Genomic DNA, 21503 nt, shown 5'->3' with positions numbered 1-21503 from the left:
AGGTGTTGGTAAAGACATGTTGCTTTCTGGCTCCAGGGGAGGCTCTGTGGCCTCACCTTTTCCAGTTTCTAGAAGCTGCCTACATTCTTTGGCTCGTGGCTCTCTTTCTTTACCTTCAAAACCGGCAATCCTGCATCTCTCTTGACAATTCTTTCATAGTTATATCTCCCTCGGACTCTTCTGCTTCCTTTCTCCACTTTCAAGGATTCTTGTGATTACACTGGGCTAATGGGTAATCCAGGCTACTCTGCCTATCTTAAAACTGGCTCGTTAGCAACCTTAATTCCATCTGCAAACTTAATTTCTCCTTACCATGTAACCTAACACATTCACAAATTCCAGGAATTAGGATGCAGACAACTTTGGGATGTAGTATTATATATACCACACAGGCAAAGAGGGAGATTATCACAGTTTTTTGTTTTTTTGAGAGAGGGAGAGCGCATGAGCAGAGGGGGAAGAGAGAGAGAGAGAGAGAGAGAGAGAGAGAGAATCCCAAGCAGACTCTAGGCTCAGCATGGAGCCCAGTGCAGGGCTCGATCCAATGACCCTGGGATCATGACCTGAGATGAAATTAAGAGTCAGAAGTTAAATCAACTGAGCCACCCAGGCACCTCTTATTATAAATGTTTAAATATTTGTTTTGTGGTTATCTTGGAGATTAAAAAATGAATCCCTGAGTTATTTACTATCTTCAGTTAGTACTTTTGCCATTTCCCAAACAATAGAAGAACCTTACAACAATTTACCTCCATTTGCCCATCTTTCCATTTGTACTACTATCATGTGATCATGAGTTCTTATTTTATATTTAATTTAATTATTTTTTAAAACCTTATTTATTATTATTATTTTTTAGTAATCTCTACACCCAATGTAGGTCTTGAATTCACAACCCTGGGATCAAGAGTTGCATGCTCTACTGACTGAGCCAGCAAGACACCCCTCATGAGCTATTTTTTTGTTTTTGTTTTTTTTTAAGATTTTGTTTTTATTTATGTATTTATTTTTTTAAAGGTTTTATTTTTAAGTAAATCTACATCCAACATGGGGCTCAAACTTACAACCCCAAGATCAAGGTCACATGTTCTACCAGCTGAGCCAGCCAGGAGCCCTGTGAGTTGTATTTATCTATTTAAAAAAACAATTTTTTAAAGTTTTTATTTTTTTATTTAAAAAAAATTTTTTTAACGTTTATTTATTTTTGAGAGAGAGAGAGAGACAGAGCATGAACGGGGGAGGGGCAGAGAGAGAGGGAGACACAGAATCGGAAGCAGGCTCCAGGCTCCGAGCCATCAGCCCAGAGCCCGAGGCAGGGCTCGAACTCACGGACCGCGAGATCGTGACCTGAGCTGAAGTCAGACGCTTAACCGACTGAGCCACCCAGGCGCCCCCATAAAGTTTTTATTTTTAATTAATCACTATACCCAACACGGGGCTCAAACTCACAACCCCGAGATTAAGATTTGCAGGTTGCACCAACTGAACCAGCCAGATGCCCCTCCCTGCCATGAGTTATTTTTAAATATAGAATGGTTCATAGGTTCTTAGCTTTAAGAACTGAAGTAAGGTAGTGCCAATTCACTAAGATAGGGACCACTGGAAGGGACTGTGAGTTTGATTTTGAATATGTTGAATTTTTTTTTTTCAGCGAGAGAGAGAAAAAGAGTCAGAGATGGGGGGCGGGGGGAGAGAAAGAGGCAGAGAGAGAATCCCAAGCAGGCTCTATGCTTAGTGTGGAGACCCACATGGGGCTTGAACTCACAAACCCATGAGATTATGACCTGAGCCAAAATCAAGAGTCAGGCGCTCAACCAACTGAGCCACCCAGGTGCCCCTGGATATGTTCAATTTTAAGTATCTTTAGGACTTTTAAGTAGTCAGCTGGATTTAGAGATTTGAGTCTCAGAAGGGAGGTGAGGGCTGGACATAAAATTTTAAGGATAATCAACATACAGAGGAGGTAACTGATGTCATGGGTGTACATGAGACTGTATCAGTTGAGGATACAGAGTGGAAAGGAAAAAGAGCCTAGGTTGGAGTCTTGAGGAACTCCAATAGTAAATGACCAAGCAAACCCTCTTCATTTATATTCCTTTCCATGCACCAAAACTTCAAATGATTCTTGTGGATTAGGACATCTTGGTGTTAGTAAGCCATATCCAACTACCTTGGGATAACTCTGCTACCATTACTATTTTCATCAATAGTTGTCTATCATTTTTAGAAACTCTGTAGAAGGAATCCACAGATCCCATAAAGATTTAGACATTATTTTTCAAACTGTAGGTCATGACTCAGTGGGTCATGAAATCAGTTTAGTGGGTCTTGATTAGTATTTTTTTTTTTAATTTTTTTTTTAACGTTTATTTATTTTTGAGACAGAGAGAGACACAGCGTGAATGGGGGAGGGTCAGAGAGAGGGAGACACAGAATCTGAAACAGGCTCCAGGCTCTGAGCTGTCAGCACAGAGCCCGACGCAGGGCTTGAACTCATGGACCTTGAGATCATGACCTGAGCCGAAGTTGGCCGCTTAACCGACTGAGCCACCCAGGCGCCCCTTGATTAGTATTTTTTAAATGAGATAAATAGAAAGGAAAATATCAAGGTACATCATACGCAGTAAGCATTTATACTCTCTACCATGGTGAACTTACCCAGTCTGCAGCTCAAAATACCATGTATGACTCCCAAATTTCTATCTCCAGCCCAGCGCTCTCTCCTAAATGTTGTGCTGACTTAGACACCTCCACCTGGATGTCTACTAGACATCTCAAACTGAACTAGGAACCCCTGATCTTCTTTTCCAAAACTGTTCCAAAGCAGTCTTCCCAGGTGATGGTAATTTCATCTTTCTTAGGCCTAAATCCCTAGAGTCACTTTTTACTTCTCTCATCCTCTAATATATCACATTCCATCTTTCAAGGAATGCTATGAAGTCTACTTTCAGAATCCAACCATTTCTCGTCAACCCCACCACCACCACCCTAGTCCAAATTATCGTCACCTCATTTTTCACCTGGATTAATGCGACAGCCTCCCAACAGGTTTCTCTAATTCCACCCTTGCTTGTCCTATAGTCTATCCTCAACACTGTGGTCAGAGTAATCCCTTGAAACAGGAGTTAGCAAACTTTGTGGAGAGTCTGAGAGTAAATATTTAGGTTTTGTGGGCCAAGAGGTAAAATTGAGGCTCTTACAGAGGTAGTTCTATAAGAAAAGAGAAAACAAATTTCTATAAAATTTTTATTGATACAACTTAAAAAATAATTGAGTATAATGTCTTGTAATACCAGTCTACTTTTTTTTTAAGTTGGTTCCCCCCCATCCTCTGGCCGCCCTTCCCAACATCAAGAGTCACAAGTTCTTCTGACTGAGCAGGCCAGGCACCCTGCGTAATATAGGTCTACTAATGAGAATGGATTTTTTTTTAATGAATTTTACTTAATTGGGATTCAAAGCCAGTGTTCCCAAATCATCAAATCAACTGTAAATGCTTATCTGTAAAAACCATTCTTAGTTGATGGTCATATAAAAACAGGCAGCAGGACGGATTTACCCTGCAGGCTGTAGTTTGCTGACCCCTGCTTTAAAATATAATCAAATCATATCGTTCTCTCAAAACCCTGGGAATTAGTTTTCTACTGTTGGGTAACAAATTACCACAACTTCAGCAGCTTAGAACACCCGTTTATTATCCTCACAGTCTGTTGATCAGAAGTGCAGGTGAGTCTGGCTGAGTTCTCTGAATAGGGTTTCACAAGGCTGAAATCAAGCCAGTTCTTTCCAGTTGTAAGTCTGAGGTCCTCACTTCCTTGCTGGCTATCAGCCAGGAACTACTCTTAGCTTGAAGAGGCTGCCTGCATTCCTTGTCATGTGGTCCCCCTCCATCTTTAAAGTCATTAAAAGCACATGCGTATCTCATGGTTTGAATCTTTTTGATGTTCCTTTATGCTACTAGCTGGGAAAAACGCTCTGCTTTTAGAGGGGTCACCTGATTAGGTCAGACCCACTCAGATAATTGTGTATCAAGGTCAACTGACTTGGGAGTGTTGGGGAGGGGGAGGGGGCATCATCTTTAGAAGTCTGCCTACCACGCCTTGCAATAATTTCCTACTCAGAGTAAAAAGAAAAGGCACGTAAGAGGGCCAACATGACTTGTACCACTTGCTGTCCCCCAACCCCCATGCATGTCTCATTACCTCTTTGATATTATTTCCTGCTCCTCCCCCTCTGGTTTACTCTGTTCATGCACACTAGTCTTCTTGCTGTTGCTTAAACATGCCAGACACATCCCACCTTGGGATCTCTGTCTGGAGTACTCTTCTCTCAAATATCTAATTTGTTAACTCCTGTATCTCCAAGACTTTGCTCAACTTCCACTTTTTCAATGAGACCATATCTGATCACACTATTCAGAGGTGTTTTTTTTTTTAAGTTTATTCATTTATTTTTGAAAGAGAGAAAGAGTGAGCACAAATGGGGGAGGGTCAGAGAGAGACAGGATCCCAAGCAGGTTCCGCACTGTCAGCACAGAGCCTGATGAGAGGCTCGAACTCATAAACAGTGAGATCATGACCTGAGCCAAAGTCGGACACTTAACTGACTTAGTCACCCAGGTGCCCCTGATCACACTGTTTAATACCACAACCTGCACTCTCACTCCTGGCACTGCCTATTTCCCTTATCTTGTTCTATTTTTGTTTTTTTTTTCTACTATACTTAGCACCTTTAACATACTATATCCTTATATGTGCTTATTTATGTTTATTGTCTGTCTCTCCTTGCCACAATTATGCTCCTCAAGGGTAAGGCTCTGTGTCTATTTTGGATTCACTAATGTATTTTTCTTTCTTTCTTTTTAAGTGGTAAGGGTCTTTTCTTTTTTTTCTTTAAGTTTATTTATTTATTTTGAGAGAGAGTGAGCATGTGCACGTGGTGGGGGGGCAGAGAGGGAGAGAGAATTCTAAGCAGCCTCTGCACAATCAAGAGTCTGTTGCCTACCTGACTGAGCCACCCAGGCACCCCCCTTTTTAAATTTTATTTATTTAGGGGCGCCTGGGTGGCGCCTCAGTCAGTTAAGCGTCCTACTTCAGCTCAAGTCATGATCTCGCGGTCCGGGAGTTCGAGCCCCGCATCGGGCTCTGTGCTGACAGCTCAGAGCCTGGAGCCTGTTTCAGATTCTGTGTCTCCCTCTTTCTCTCTCCTCCCCTGCTCATGCTCTGTCTCTCTCTTCTCAAAAATAAATAACCGTTAAAAAATTTTTTTTTAAATAAATTTTATTTATTTAAAAATAATTTTTAATGGTTATTTATTTTTGAGAGAGAGAGAGAGAGAGACAGAACATAAACAGGGGAGGGGCAGAGAGAGAGGGAGACACAGAGTCCAAAGCAGGCTCCAGGCTCTGAGCTGTCAGCACAGAGCCCAGTGCAGGGCTTGAACTCACAAACCGTGAGATCATGACCTGAGCTGAAGTCGGATGCTCAACCGACTGAGCCACCCAGGCCCGCACACCACCCCCCCTCCTCCTTTTTTAAAGTAAGCTCTACTGCCCAATGTGGAGCTTGAATGACCTTGAGATTAAGAGTCACATGCTCTACTGACTGAGCCAGCCAGGCACCCCTCATTGATGTATTTTTTGTTCACTAAGCATATAGCACAGTGTCTGACACAAAACAGGTGATCAATAAAAATTCGCTGAATGAAGTTTTGGGAAACTCTTGTTGTAATTTTCTGTATACATATGTATGTACTAGGTTATGATATAAAATAGAATTTCTTATTGAGGATGGTAGTCAAGAGAGTTTGAATATATGACTCCTAAAGTCCTTTCTAAATGTGAGCGCTTATAAATTTCTATATGCAGCTAGTAAATCTCCACTATATCTTTTGGGAGATGGCAAAGTTCACAGCCTACTTTCCACAGCACGGCATTGCTTACTGAAACCAAAACACCAAAAAAGCTATCTTGTCTGTTCTATAACGGTAGGTGAGGGAAAACTGGAAATAGCAAGAACTGCTGAATGCTCCAAAATGTAAAAAATCTGAACTTAATCCTTCCATGAAAAAGAGATAGAAATTGAGAGAAAATGGCAAAAGAGAACATTTTCGAGGCCAACATTTCCCTGGTTAAAGCTTTCATTCACTTACTGAAGAAGCAAAGAGGAGTGAAGAAAGATATCGCTCAAAGTCTCTGCGGTAGAGATTGTGACCTGAATGGACTTCGGGAGCAAAGACCACTTCTGAAATACATATGATTTCCACTCATCCACAGGCAGATCCATCCTACTTTAGGTCTATAAAATGAATAAGAAAATAAAGAATTCAGATTTCTACAAATGCACAATCCTAGAAAAATCAAGATTTCACTCAAGCAAATGGGAAACAACCAAATCAATTCTTGTGGTCTTTTTCTGTACTTTACATGCTGAGGATCTATATTCTCTCACACTGAACATCCTTTTATTCAGAAATATTTATTGAAGGCCTACTTTGTTCCACAAAGGACGCTTGCCTCTTAGACCTCCATCTCCCAAGATGCTCAAGTCAGAAACTGAGACATCCCAGGTTTTTCTCTCCCCTCAGCAACTATTAAATTAACAAATGTTTCTATGTATAGTTCAGCTTTTTTCTTTCAATCCCCAGGTCATTCCTTTAGTTCAAGTCCTCACCATCTCTTGTCTGGCGTAACTAGTTTCCATGCCCTCAGTCCCCTACCCGGCTTTCTAAATTCAATTCATCCTTCATATTGAGACAGATGTCCATCCTCTGCCTTAAATTAATCAATGCTCCTCCAAGCATTTAGGGAAGCCCAGTACAAATCCTTCACTATTTGACCTGGGGCTTGTTTTCTTCCTTTTTTTCAAAATTTATTTATTTATTTTGAAAGAGCGAGGAGGCGAGGGGCAGAGACTCCCAAGCAGGTTCAATACTGTCAGCGAGGCGCTTGACAAACGGCTTGAACTCACCAACTGTGAGATAGATAGATCATGACCTGGGCCAAAATCAAGAGTCAGATGCTTAACTGACTGAGCCACCCAGGCACCCCTACCCCTGGCTCATTTTCTAATGCCTAAGTCATCTTCCTCTGTAACCCACTATCCTGAGCTACTTAAAGCTATCCCCAGCTTGCCAGGCTATTCACCTCTCTAGTTTGTGCATAGGCTTCGCATTCATCCAGGCGCATCCTTATCCTCACTTACAGTCCACCTGACAAACCTGCACACACCCTTCAGGGCTCAGTTTGAATGGCACCTCCTTTGGGAAGCCTTCCCTGATTTTCCATCTGTGATCGCAGCACACTTTGTGTCTCTCCTGAGGCCCATATCATGTCTACTTGGAGTGAGGACCCCTCACTGTGGTAACTCCCTGGACAGACCATACTCTCCTCTGAGGGCAGGGACTGGATTCTATTTACCTTCAGAGATCCCCACTGTGCCAAGCTCAAGGTCTAGCACCGGCGGGAGCTCCGCCCTGGGTTGAGAAAGTAGTCAAGTTACTGCTTGACTATGGCCAGCAGCAGGGTTATCAGGGAACAGCTCTCTCTTCCAGTCGGCCCGCCAAAGGCCGAGCCAGGCTTTCCACCGAGAAGCCTCTTGGCAAGCTTCCGGAACTGCACCTCGCGCTCTTGGTTAGCGCTCGCGTCATCCTCCGCGCGCCCCGCGGCCCAGGCCCCGCCCCTAGGCCGCTTGGGAGACTAGGTCCTGAACCAGTGCTCAGGCGTGTCACGTGGGCTGCTCGCAGCTCCTCGGCCAACGCGGTGGCTGCTCCGCCCTTAAGCCCGCCTCCGTGCCCTGCGCATGTCGGAAAGCGGGGGTGGTGCCTGTAGCTCCTTGGCCCAATAGCTTTGGAGCGCGCGGGGCCCCGGGAGTGAAACAGGGGCTGCGGAGGATCCGGAGCGCGGGAGTTGGTGCGGCGGAGGCATGGGGGGCCACCTGAGCGAGGGGGCCATTGCGGTGAGGAGACGCCTGCGGGCCAGCGGGCCGCGGGGTAGCTGTGGGCCCTGGCCGTGTCGGGGTGGAGAAGGCGAGAGAGGCTGGAGGCTATGGGTAGAGAACGCGGGAGAAGATAACGGGGGTGGGACAGGAAACCGTCGGGTGACTCCCTAAAATCATCACTTTCTCCTCGAAGGAGTTTTCCTGTCCTCTTTTAAATATGCCCGTGTTTTTTGTACTTAAGAAAACGAAGCAAAATGAACTTGTTTGTCCCCCATCTCCCTCCTTTGGCTAGTCTCTGTCTCCTTCCCTCCCCTTGTCCACAGCAAACTTCTCGAGAGTTGTCGTTTCAGCACACCTCGGGTTAACCCATTAACAGACTCCAATCCATCGTTCCCTTCGATCGCTATAGAAAGAACGCTGGCTGAAGTTAACAGTGCCTCCTAGTTGTTAAATTTAACAGCCACTTTTCAGTTTTCAACTTAACCAACAGAGTTCTCAGCAGCGTTTGAGTGTGTTGAGCATTACTTCTTAACTTAATGTTTTGGCTTTTTTGGCTTGGCTTGCCCGATCTTTCCTCGTCTTGTTTGCAGGTCCCTCATTGTAGGTTGTTTACTCAAGGTTATGTTCTAGGCCCTCTTCTACCAAGACATACCATTACCATCTATATGTCAGTTGCACACAAGTGTCTTTGTCCGGAACCACCTTTTAAAACTTTTTGTTTATTTATTTTTGAGAGACAGAACGCTAGCGGGAGAGGGGCAGAGAGGGAGAGAGACAGAGAATCCCAAGTAGGCTCTGGGCTGTCAGCACAGAGCCCTATGCAGGGCTCATGCGGGGCCTGGACTCACAAGTTGTGAGTTGTGACTTAACGAAGAGTAAGTTGCCTAACAGAGCCACCCAGGCACCTCTGGAGCCACCTTTATCTGAAAGACAAACCTCTATTTTCTGTCTGCCCACCCGATACCTCAAAGAGATTTTAAGTTCAACATATCTCAAAGTAGATCCATTATTTTAGTAAGTTGGGGCCTCTTGGTGTTCCCTATAGGGATGAATGGCACCATTATCCACTAAGATGCTAGCCCGAAATTGTGGAATCATTCTTCTTGCAGACTCCCATCACTTTAGATGTCCAGTCCATCACCGAATTTGGTTTTACCTCCACACATTTCTCTTAAATACATCTACTTCTCTTTCATCCACCCTGGCATCATCATTTCTTGCCTGGACTACTCACTTCCACCCAGTGTACCCCCCCCCCCCCATTCCCATCATTGCATATTCCCTCTTGTTCTTGCTTCCTTTCCAGCTTTTAAAAAGTTTTTTTTTTAATTTTAATTCTAGTGTAGTTAACATACTTCTATTAGTTTTAGGTGTACAATATAGTGATTCAACAATTCTATACATTACTCAGTGCTCATCATGATAAATGCACTCTTAATCCCCATCACCTATTTCATCCCCCCCCCCCCACCTCCTCTCTGGTAACTGTCAGTTCTCTATAATTAAGAGCCTGTTTCTTGGTTTGTCTGTCTCTCTCTCTCTGTGTCTCTCTCTCTTTCTCTTTCTCTTCCTCTTTGTTTCATTTGCTCATTTGTTTTGTTTCTTAAGTTCTACATGAGTGAAATTGTATGGTATTTGTCTTTCTCTGACTGACTTATTTCGCCTAGCATTATACCGTCTAGCTCCATCCATGTTGTTGCAGATGGCAAGATTTCATTCTTTTTTTATGGCTGAATAATATTCCATCATATATATACGTACCGTATCTTCTTTATCCATTCATTTACCAATGGACACTTGGGCTGTTTCCATAATTTGACCATTGTAAATAATGCTGCAGTAAACATGGGGTTCATATATCCTTTTGAATTAGTGTTTTCATATTTTTTGGGTAACTACCCAGTAGTGCCATTACTGGATCCTAAGGTAGTTCTATTTTAACTTTCATACTGTTTTCCATAGTGGCTGCAGCAGTTTGCATTCCCACCAACAGTGCATGAGGATTCCTTTCTCACCTTATCCTCATCCAGGTGTGAGGTGATATCTCAGTGTGGTTTTAATTTGCATTAACCTGATGATGAGTAATACTAAGCATTTTTGCACGTTGGCCATCTGTATGTCTTCCTTGGAGAAACGTCTGTCCATATCTTCTGCCCATTTTTTAATTGGATTATTTGGGTTTTGGTGTTGAGTTGTGTCAGTTTTTTATATACTTTGGATACTAAGCCTTTATTGGATGTCATTTGCAAATATCTTCTCCAATTCAGTAGGTTGCCTTTTAGTTTTGTTGTTTCCTTAGCTGGGCAGGAACTTTTTGTTTTGATGTAGTCCCAATAGTTTATTTTTGCTTTTCTTTCTCTTGCCTCATGAGACATAGCCAGCAAGATGTTGCTATGGCCTATGTCAGAGAAAATATTATTATTTTAAAGTACCTGTGGGTTTTTTTAAAGTTTATTTATTTATTTTGAGAGAGATAGGGAGAACGAGCGGGGGAGGGGAAGAGAGAGAGGGGGACAGAGGATATGAAGTCTCTGAGCTGACAGCAGAGAGCCCAACGTGGGGCTTGAACTCATAGACCGGGAGATCATGACCTGAGCCGAAGTTGGACCCTTGACCGACTGAGGCACCCAGGTGCCCCTATTTATTTACTTTTGAGAGGGAGGGAGGGAGAGAGATAGAACCAGTGGGGGAGGGGGAGATGGGGCAGGGGACACAGAAGATCTGAAATGGGCTCTATGCCGACAGCAGAGAGCCTGACGCAGGGCTCAAACTCACAGACCATGAGATCATGACCTGAGCTGAAGTCAGATGCTTAACCAACTGAGCCACCCAGACGCCCCAAGAAGAAAAATTTTTTAATTTCAGTTTATTAACTTATTTGTTTATTTATTTAGAGAGATTGTGCACTTATGTATGAACTGGAGAGGGGCAGAGAGATCGGGAGAGAGAATACCAAGCAGGCTCCCTGCTGTCAGTGCAGAGCCTGATGTGGGACTTGAACTCACAAACTGAGATCATGACCTAAGCTGAAATCAAGAGTCAGACGCTTAACTGACTGAGCCACCCAGGTAACCCGACAAAATTTTTGTGTTTGTGGTGACTGAGTGTGGAGCACCTTTGCCAACTCTGATTATCAGCTAAAGCAAGCAGTATCATTTTAGTTCAAAAGACACCGGCCCAAAGGGTATGCAACTGACACATAAATAGGAGAGACATTTGGGGCAAGAGCTAACATCATAAAAAAAGAGATTATGCATGTAACTACTGTGGTAAACAGGATAAATAGCGTTTGTATCTTAAGTTACTGGGTAATATAAGGAAAGGAGAAGGGAACTAATATTTTTGCCATTTCCATTGTGCCAGATACTTTATGTATAATACTCAGTACTTACAGTAACCCCATAAGGTAGATTTTTATAATTACCTGCATCTGCACTGAAATTAAAGTGCAGAGAGGTTAAATAATTTGTCAATGGGGTGAATATTTGGATGGATGTGCCCTTGACTACTACATTCTGTTGCTTTGTATTTTTTAAAATTTATGTACAATTGACACACAATATTCTATTAGTTTTAGGTGTTCATCATAGTGATTTGGTATTTTTATAGGTTAGGAAATGATCCCTATGATAAATCTGGTTACTGTCTGTCACCATACAAAGTTATTACATTGTTACTAAATTCCCTGTGTTGTATATTACATCCCCATGACCCTTTTTTCTTTTTTTAAATCTGGAAGCCTGAACCTCTTAATCCTCTTCACAAATTTCACCCACAGCCCCAATCATTCCTCACTCTTGTAATCAGTAGTTTGTTCCCTGTATCTGTCTGTTTCTATTTTGTATTTTATAGATTCAGCATGTAAGTGACATCATGTTATTTGTCTTCTCTGTCAGGCTTATTTCATTTAGCGTAATACTGTCTAGGTCTATCCATGTTGTCACAATGGCAAAATTTCTTTTTTATGGTTGAGTAATATTCCTGTGTGTGTGTGTGTGTGTGTGTGTGTGTGTGTGTGTGTGTCTATGTTTATGTCTGTGTCTTTGTTCATCTGTTTATGGACATGTGGTTTCCTTCCTTATCTTTGCTATTGTAAATAATGCTTTTTGAACATAATGGTGCATATGTCTTTTTGAATTGGTATTTTTATTTTCTTCAGGTACCTACCCAGAAGTGGAATTGCTGGGTCATATGGTAGTTTGATTTTTATTTTTTTGATGGGCCTCCACACTGTTTTCTGTTGTGACTGCACCAATTTACATTCCCCACCAACAGTGTACCAGAGTTCCCTTTAGTCCACATCTTTGCCAACACTTCATATTTTTTGTCTTTTTGATAGTAGCCAATCTGTGATTTTGATTTGCATTCCCATGATGATTAGTGATGTTGAGGATCCTATGTATCTGTTGGCCATCTCTACGTCTTTTGGAAAATGTCTATTCTAAAGTCTTTTGCCCATTTTTTAATTGGGTTGTTGCTTTGTATTTTTAAAAATATTTTTAAAATTCATTTTGAGAGACACAGACACACACAGCGGGAGGGTGGGGGGTTGGGTGGAGAGAGAATCCCAAGCAAGCTCCAACCCAGCATGGAGCCCAGTGTGAGGTTGGATCCTACAAACTGCGAGATCATGACCTGAGCCAGAATCAAAGAGTTGGATGCTCAACATACTGAGCCAAGGTGTCCCGAGGCAATTTTATTTAAAAAAAATTTTTTTTTCAACGTTTTTTATTTATTTTTGGGACAGAGAGAGACAGAGCATGAATGGGGGAGGGGCAGAGAGAGAGGGAGACACAGAATCGGAAGCAGGCTCCAGGCTCCGAGCCATCAGCCCAGAGCCTGACGCGGGGCTCGAACTCACGGACCGCGAGATCGTGACCTGGCTGAAGTCGGATGCTTAACCGACTGCGCCACCCAGGCGCCCCAAATGTACATATCATGTTATATGTCCCAGAAGATTTAATCTTATATGCACTATTTATGATGACACAAATTAAACAGTAATAAGTTAATATATGCATGTGGTTTTTATTATTTTTTAAAATTTACATCCAAGTTAGCATATAATGCAATCATGATTTCAGGAGTAGATTACAGGGATTCATCCCCTATGTATAACACCTAGTGCTCATCTCAACAAGTGTCTTCCTTAATGCCCCTTGCCCATTTAGCCCATCCCCCAACCCCTCCAGCAACCTTTAGTTTGTTCATTGTATTTAAGAGTCTCTTATGTTTTGTCCCCCTTCTTGTTTTTATATTATTTTTGCTTCCCTTCCCTTATGCTCATCTGTTGTTTTTTTTTTAATGTTTATTTATATTCAAGAGAGAGACAGAGTGAGAGTGGGGGAGGGATGGAGAGAGAGGGAGACACAGAATCCAAAGCAGGCTCCAGGCTCCAGGCTCCAGGCTCCAAGCTCCAAGCTCCAAGCTCCAAGCTCCAAGCTCCAAGCTGTCAGCACAGGGCCTGATGCAGCGCTCGAACTCACAAACTGTGAGATCATGACCTGAGCTGAAGTTGGACGTTTAACCGACCGAGCCACCCGGGTGCCCCTCATCTGTTTTGTATCTTAAATTCCATATGAATGAAGTCATGATATTTGTCTTTTTCTGACTGACTAATTTTGCTTAGCATAATACCCTCTCGTTCCATCCACATAGTTGCAAATGGTAAGATTTTGTTCTTTTTGATTGCTGAGTAATACTCCATTGTATATATATATCACATCATCTTTATCAAAATTCTTCTGTCGATGGACATTGGGCTCTTTCCATACTTTGTTGTCAATTGCACTACTATAAACATTGGGGTGCATGTGCCCCTTCAAAACAGCATACCTGTATCCCTGGGATAAATACCTAGTAGTGCAATTGCTGGGTCGTGGGGTAATTCTATTTTTAAATTTTTGAGGCACCTCCATACTGTTTTCCAGAGTGACTGCACCAGTTTGCATTCCCACCAGCAGTGGAAAAGAGATCCTCTTTCTCTGCATCCTTGCCAACATCTGTTGTTGCCTGAGTTGTTAATGTGAACCATTCTGACAGGTGTGAGGTGGTATCTTATTGCGGTTTTAATTTGTATTTCCCTCATAATGAGTGATATTGAGCCTTTTTTCATGTGTTAGCCATCTGGATGTCTTCTTTGGAGAAGTGTCTATTCATGTCTTTTGCCCATATCTTCACTGGATTATATGTGTTTTGGGTGTTGAGTTTGATAAGTTCTTTATAGGTTCTGGATACTAACCCTTTATCTGATATGTCATTTGCAAATATCTTCTCCTATTCTGTTGGTTGCCTTTTAGTTTTGCTGATTGTTTCCTTCGCTGTGCAGAAGCTTTTTATTTTGATGAGGTCCCAGTAGTTCATTTTTGCTTTTGTTTCCCTCGCCTCTGGAGACGTGTTGAGTAAGAAGTTGCTGTGGCCAAGATCAAAGAGGTTTTTGCCTGCTTTCTCCTCGAGGATTTTGATGGCTTCCTGTCTTACATTTGTCTTTCATCTATTTTGAGTTTATTTTTGTGTATGGTTTAAGAAAGTGGTCCAGGTTCATTTTTCTGCATGTTGCTGTCCAGTTTTCCCAGCACCATTTGCTGAAGAGACTGTATTCCATTGTATATTCTTCCCTGTTTTGTCAAAGATCAGTTAGCCATACATTTGTGGGTCCATTTCTGGGTTCTGTATTCTGTTCTATTGATCTGAGTGTCTGTTTTTGTGCCAGTTCCATACTGTCTTGATGATTACAGCTTTGTAATACATCTTGAAGTCCGGGATTATGATGCCTCCAGCTTTGGTTTTCTTTTTCAGGATTGATTTGGCTATTTGGGGTCTTTTTTGGTTCCATATAAATTTTAGGATTGTTTGTTCTAGCTCTGTGAAGAATGCTGATGTTATTTTGATAGCGATTGCATTGAATATGTACATTGCTTTGGGCAGTATCGACATTTTAACAATATTTTTTCTTCCAATCACTGAGCATGAAATATTTTCCATTTTTTGGTATCTTCAATTTCTTTCATAAGCTTTCTATAGTTTTCAGTGTATAGATTTTTCTCCTCTTTGGTTAGGTTTACTCCTAGGTATTTTTGTGGTTTTTGGTGTAATTGTAAATGGGATCAATTCCTTGATTTCTCTTTCTGCTGCTTCATTATTAGTGTATAGAAATGCAACCGATTTCTCTGCATTGATTTTATATCCTGCAACTTTGCTGAATTCATGGATCAGTTCTGGCAATTTTTTGGTGGAATCTTTGGGTTTTCCACATAGGGTATCATGTCTTCTGTGAAGGTGAAAGTTTGACTTCCCCCTGGCCGATTTGGATGCCTTTTATTTCTTTGTGTTGTCTGACTCCTGAGGCCAGGACTTCGAATACTGTGTTGAATAACAGTGGCAAGAGTGGACATCCCTGTCATGTTCCTGACCTTAGGGGGAAAGCTCTCAGTTTTTCCCTATGGAGGATAATATTAGCGATGGGTCTTTTGTATATGGCTTTTATGATCTTGAGGTATGATCCTTCTATCCCTACTTTCTTACGGGTTTTTATTAAGAAAGGATGCTGTATTTTGTCAAATGCTTTCTCTTTATCTACTGAGAGGATCATGTGGTTCCTGTCCTTTCTTTTATTAATGTGATGTATCACATTGATTGATTTGCAGATACTGAACCAGCCCTGCATCCCAGGTATAAATCCCACTTGATCGTGGTGAATAATTCTTTTAATGTGTTGTTGGATCCGGTTGGCTAGTACCTTGTTGAGGATTTTTGCATCCCTGTTCATCAGGGAAATTTATCTGTAGTTCTCCTTTTTAGTGGGGTCTTTGTCTGGTTTTGGAATCAGGTAATGCTGGCCTCATGGAATGAGTTTGGAAGTTTTCCTTCCATTTCTATTTTTTGGAGCAGCTTCAAAAGAATAGGTCTTACCTTTCTTTACGTGGTTGATGGAATTCCCCTGGAAAGCTATCTGGCCCTGGACTCTTGTTTATTTGGGAGATTTTTGATTACTAATTCAGTTTCTTTACCGGTTATGGGTCTGTTCAGATTTGCGATTTCTTCCTGTTTCAGTTTTGGTAGTTTGTATGTTTCTAGGAATTTGTCCATTTCTTCCAGATTGCTCAATTTATTGGCATATAATTGCTTATAATATTCTCATATTATTGTCTTTCTGCCGTGTTGTGATCTCTCCTCTTTCATTCTTTATTTTATTTATTTGGGTCCTTTCCTTTTTCTTTTTGATCAAACTGGCTAGGGTTTATCAATTTTGTTAATTCTTCCAAAGAACCAGCTCCTGGTTTCATTGATCTATTCTATATTTTTGGTTTTGATATCATTGATTTCTGCTCTAATCTTTACTATTTCCTGTCTTCTGCTGGCTTTGGGTTTTATTTGCTGTTCTTTTTCCAGCTCTTTAAGATGTAAAATTAGGCTGTATACCTGAGACATTTATTCTTTTTTAGGAAGGCCTGGATTGCTGTATACCTCCCTCTTATGACTGCCTTTGCTGCATCCCAGAGGTTTTGGGCTGCGGTGTTACCATTTTCATTGTCTTCCATGTACTTCTTAATTTCCTCTTTAACTTCTTGGCTAACCCATTCATTATTTAGTAGGATGTTCTTTAATCTCCAAGTATTTGTTGTCTTCCCGAATTTTTTATTGTGGTTGATTTTGAGTTTCATAGCATTGTGGTCTGAAAATATGCATGGTATGATCTCAATCTTTTTGTACTTGTTAAGGGCTGATTTGTGTCCCAGTATGTGATCTGTTCTGGAGAATATTCCGTGTGCACTCAAGAAAAATGCGTATTCTACTGCTTTAGGATGAAATGTTCTGAATATATCTGTTAAGTCCATCTGGTCCGGTGTGTCATTCAGAGCCATTGTTTCCTTGTTGATTTTCTGCTTATATGATCTGTCCATTGCTATAAGTGGGGTGTTGAAGTCCCCTATTATTATGGTATTATTGTCAATGAGTTTCTTTATGTTTCTGATTCATTGATTTATATATTTGGGAGTTCCATGTTGGGGGCATAAATGTTTGTAGTTGTTAGATCTTCTTGGTGGATGGACTCCTTAATTATAATGTAATGCCCTTCTTCATCTCTTGTTACAGTCTTTATTTTAAAATCTAGATTGTCTGATACAAGTATGGCTATTTGGCTTTCTTTTGGTGACCATTAGTATGATAGATGGTTCTCCATCTGAAGATACTTTCTTTTTTTTTTTTTTCTTTTTTTCTTTTAATTTTATTTTTTATTTTTTTAAAATTTACATCCAAATTCGTTAGCATGTAGTGCAACAGTGATTTCAGGAGTAGATTCCTTAGTGCCCCTTTGAAGATACTTTCAATCTGGAGGTGTCTTCAGGTCTAAAATGGGTTTCTTGTAAACAATATAGAGATGGATCTTGTTTTCTTATCCATTCTGTTACTTTTGATTGGAGCATTTAGTGCATTGGCATTTACAGTGAGTACTGAAAGATATGAATTTGCTGCCATTGTGTTGCCTGTGGAGTTGGGAGTTTCTGGTGGTGTTCTCTGGTCCTTTCTAGTCTTTGTTGCTTTTGGTCCTTTTTGTTTTGTTTCATCTTTTCTCCCCTCAGAGAGTCCCCCTGGAAATTTCTTGCAGAGCTGGTTTAGTGATCACAAACTCCTTTAGTGTTTGTCTGGGAAACTCTTCATCTCTCCTATTTTGAATGACAGCCTTGCTGGATAGAGAATTCTTGGCTGCATATTTTTCCAATTCAGCACGTTGAATATATCCTGCCACTCCTTTTTGGCCTGCCAACTTTCTGTGGATAGGTCTGCTGCGAACCTGATCTGTCTTCCCTTATAGGTTAAGGACTTTTTTTCCCTTGCCACTTTCGTAATTCTTTCCTTGCCTGTGTGTTTTGTGAATTTGACTATGATATGCCTTGTTGATGGTTGGTTTTGTTGAATCTAAATGATAGTTCTCTGTATCTCCTGGATTTTGATGTCTGTGTCTTTCCCCAGGTTGGGAAAGTTTTCTGCTATGATTTCATGCATGTGGTTTTTAAATGAAATAGAACAGGAAGGTGTTTGATGAAATTATTGATGTTTGGCCCCACCCTGCCCCAGTTCCGTTCCCTAGAAACTTTTAAAAATTCATACTGTATTGAAATTCAGTGTGATTTACACACCATAAAACTGTGATATGTATAATAAATATATATAACAAAGCTCAAGATGTGTGCAGTTTGACAAGCTTTGGCAAATTCCCCATCCCGTAATGCCAACCTAGACAAACCAGAGTTTTAACTTCTGTTTTTTATCTTTATAGGTTAGTTTTAACTATAAAAAAATTTTTTTTAGTGTTTGTTTTTGAGAGAGAGAGACAGAGTGTGAGCAGGGGAGGGGCAGAGAGAGAGGGAGACACAGAATCCAAAGCAGGCTGCAGGCTCTGAACTGTCAGCACAGAGCCTGATGCGGGGCTCAAACTCGTGAGCTGTGAGATCATGACCTGAGCTGAAGTCGGACGCTTAACCAACTGAGCCACCCAGGCACCCCTAGTTTTAACTGTTCTATTTTTTTTTAAAGTTTATTCATTTTTGAGAGAGAGCAAGCAGCGAAGGGGCAGAGAGAGAGGCAGAGAGAGAGAATCTCAAGCAGGCTCTGCACTGTCAGCACAGAGCCCAATGCGGGGATCAAACCCATGAAACGTAAGACCATGACCTGAGCCAAAACCAAGAGTTGGACGCCTAACTGAGCCACCCAGGTGCCCCTTGACTATTCTAAAACTTCATATAAACTTGTGTCTGGCTTCTTTGTCTAGCAAAATGTTTTTTGAGATTTATCCATGTTGTTTCAGTAGTTTGAGCCTTTTTTTGCCTTTTATTGTGAATAATCAATTTGTTTAATTTACCTATTGTTAAACATTTGGGTTATTTTCATTTTTTGGCCATTACAAATGAAGATGCTGTGAACACTCACATACAAATCTTTTTGTAGAAATATATTTTTATTTCTCTGGGATAAATACTTAGGAATGTAATTGCTGAGTTACATGTTCAGTGAATGTTCATAAGAAATTGCTAGACTGTTTTCTAAATCGATTGTGAGAATTCTAGTTGCTCCATATCTTTGCCAACACTTAATTTTGTCAGTCTTTTTAAGTTTAACCATCCTAGTGAATGTGTAGTTTTATTTTGTAGTGGAATATAGATCTGTGTTTTTTCTCTTAGAACGACTTTGTTTTTTTCTGTCCGGTAAAACTAATGACATCATAAAATGAGTTCAAAAGTGTTCTCTTCTATTTCTTGACAGTTTATGCAAGATTAGTATTTTTTTCTTTATTAAAAAAATATATTTATTTATTTTGAGAGAGAGAGAGCACACGAGCAGGGGAGGGGCAGAGAGAGAGAGAGAGAGAGAGAGAGAGAGAGAGAGAATCCCAAGCAGGTTCTGCGCTGTCAGCCCAGAGTCTGATGTGGGGCTCGATCTCATGAACCATGAGATCATGACCTGAGCCAAAATCAAGAGCTTGGTGCTTAACTGACTGAGCCACCCAGGAAACCTCCCCCCACTTTTTTTTTAGTAGGCTCTATGCCAAACATGGGGTTTCAGTTCATGACCCTGAGATCAAGACCAGAGCTGAGATCAAATTGGATGCTTAACCCACTGAACTACCCATACGCCCCCTCTGTTGGAATATTTTAAATTATAAAATCAGGTTTTTTTAATGGATATGGTACTGTCTAGATTCTCTGCATTTTGTATGTCAGTTTTGATAATTTGTGTTTTTCAAGGGACTTAGCCATTTTATCTTTTTCATAAAGTTGTTCCTAATATTCCATTATCTCTTGTATATATAATCTAACATATATGATATATAGTGATGCATTTTTCATTTCTGATATTGAGAATATTTGTTTCTTTTTCTTGGCCAGACTAGCTAGAGTTTTATCAATTTTATTGATATTTTCAAAGAACCAGCTTTTAGTTCAATTGTTTTTTCCTGTTGTTTATCCATTTTCTATTTTGTTGATTTTTTGCTCTTTTATTATTTCCTTCCTTCTGTATGCTTGAGTTTAGTTTATTCTTTTCTGGCTTCTGGTAGAAGGTTATATAATTGATTTTGGATTTTTTTCTTCTCTAAGGATTAAAGCTGTAATTTTCCCTTGAAGCATTGCTCTAGCAAATCCTATAAGTTTAGATAGATTGTATTTTCATTTTCATTCTGTTAATAATACTTTCTAATTTCTCTTGTGATTTCTTTCTCAATAGATGGGTTATTAAAGAAGTTTACTGTTCACGGGGCACCTGGCTGGCTCAGTAGGTAGAGCATGTGACTCTTGATCTCGGGGTTGTGAGTTTGAGCCCCATGTTGGGTTTAAAAAAAATAGAAGTTTACTGCTTAGTTCCCAAGTATTTGGAAATTTTGTAGATATCCTATTGTTAGGATTTTTAGTTTCATTCCAGTGTGGTCAGATAACGTACTCTCTGAATTCAGTCTTTTAACATTCATTGAGACTTGTTATATTGCCCAATTTATGGAACCTTGATGAAAATGTTCCAGGGGCACTTAAAAGAATGTTTATTCTGCAATTGTTAGATGATCTAATTAGGTCAAGTTGGTTAATAGTTAAATCTTTTATGTTCTTCTACATATTTTTTTTTTTTATCTCTTTGCTTTTTCCATCCTGAGGGAAGGAAGTTGAGACCACCAATTATAATGATGGACTTGTCTATTTCTCTTAACTCTGTAGAGTTTTGCTTCATGTCTTTTGAAACTTTGTTATTAGGTGTATATATTTATCATTGTTGTGCCTTCTTCAGGAATCAACCCCATTATTAGGAAATGTCCTTTTTTATCCCTGGTATTATTCTTTGTCCTGAAGCCTTCTTTGCCTGCCAGTAATGATGCAGCTTTTTCCAGGGTTTAATTTTTAACCTGTGTCTTTATATTTGAAGTGCAGTTCTTGTAGACAGCAGATAGTTGGATCTTATTCATTTTGACAATTTTTGCCTTTTACTTGGAGTACTTGAACCGTTTGTACTTAGTATAGTTACATGTTTGGGTGTAAGTTTTTTGTTTTGTTACTTGTTTTCTCTTTGTCCCATCTGTTGGTTGTTGTTGTTTTGTGGTTTAGCTTTTCCTGACTTGTGGATTATTTGAGTATTTTTTATGATTTGAATTGATTTCCACTATTGATTTATGAGCTATACTTTTTTTTAAGGAGTGCTTTAGAGCAGTTCATCTTAGTTTGGACAACCATTACAAAACACTTTTTTTTTTCTTCAAGTTTTGTTGTTCTAAGTATTTGCTTCACCAAATGTGGGGCTTGAACTCACAACACCCCTATCAAGAGTCACATGCTCTTCCAACTGAGTCAGTCAGGTGCCCCTATTACAAAATACTTTAGACTGGATGGTGTAGAGAACAGATTGATTTCTCACAACTCCAGAAGTTGGGAAACCCAAGATTGAGGTGTCAGCAGATTCATTTCTGGGTGAGGGCTGTGTTTCTGGCTTGTAGCTACCATTATCTCACCATGTGCCCACATGACTTCTTCTTTGTATATGGGAAGAGAGAGCTCTGGTGTCTCTCTCCTTTTTTTTTTTTTT

At 40.5% G+C, this 21503-nt stretch overlaps 2 protein-coding genes across 4 annotated transcripts in view; one reads left to right on the top strand and one right to left on the bottom strand.

Annotated features, from left to right (window-relative positions):
- Nucleotides 1-7671, bottom strand: part of SMYD4 (SET and MYND domain containing 4) — a 69178-nt gene extending 61507 nt beyond the window's left edge. For 2 of the 3 annotated variants that reach the window (XM_078437586.2, XM_060646927.3), the window contains exons 1-2: nt 7418-7671; nt 6151-6296 (exon numbers count right to left, since the gene is read on the bottom strand). In XM_078437586.2, the coding sequence (XP_078293712.2) occupies nt 6151-6284 (134 nt within the window). In that variant the 5' untranslated portion in view covers nt 6285-6296; nt 7418-7671. The remainder of the gene's footprint in view (nt 1-6150; nt 6297-7417) is intronic. The other variant, XM_060646926.3, reaches the window with a different exon arrangement.
- A 128-nt stretch (nt 7672-7799) lies between these two features.
- The window catches only part of RPA1 (replication protein A1), a 74640-nt gene continuing 60936 nt past the window's right edge, over nt 7800-21503 (top strand). Inside the window, exon 1 of the mRNA XM_078437588.2 lies at nt 7800-7955. Within this exon, the coding sequence (XP_078293714.1) occupies nt 7923-7955 (33 nt within the window). The 5' untranslated portion in view covers nt 7800-7922. The remainder of the gene's footprint in view (nt 7956-21503) is intronic.

Source organism: Panthera onca, chromosome E1, assembly GCF_046562875.1.
Source record: "Panthera onca isolate mPanOnc1 chromosome E1, mPanOnc1 haplotype 2, whole genome shotgun sequence".
Classification (NCBI taxonomy): Eukaryota; Metazoa; Chordata; class Mammalia; order Carnivora; family Felidae; genus Panthera; species Panthera onca.
This window is presented reverse-complemented; position numbering and strand designations above follow the sequence as displayed.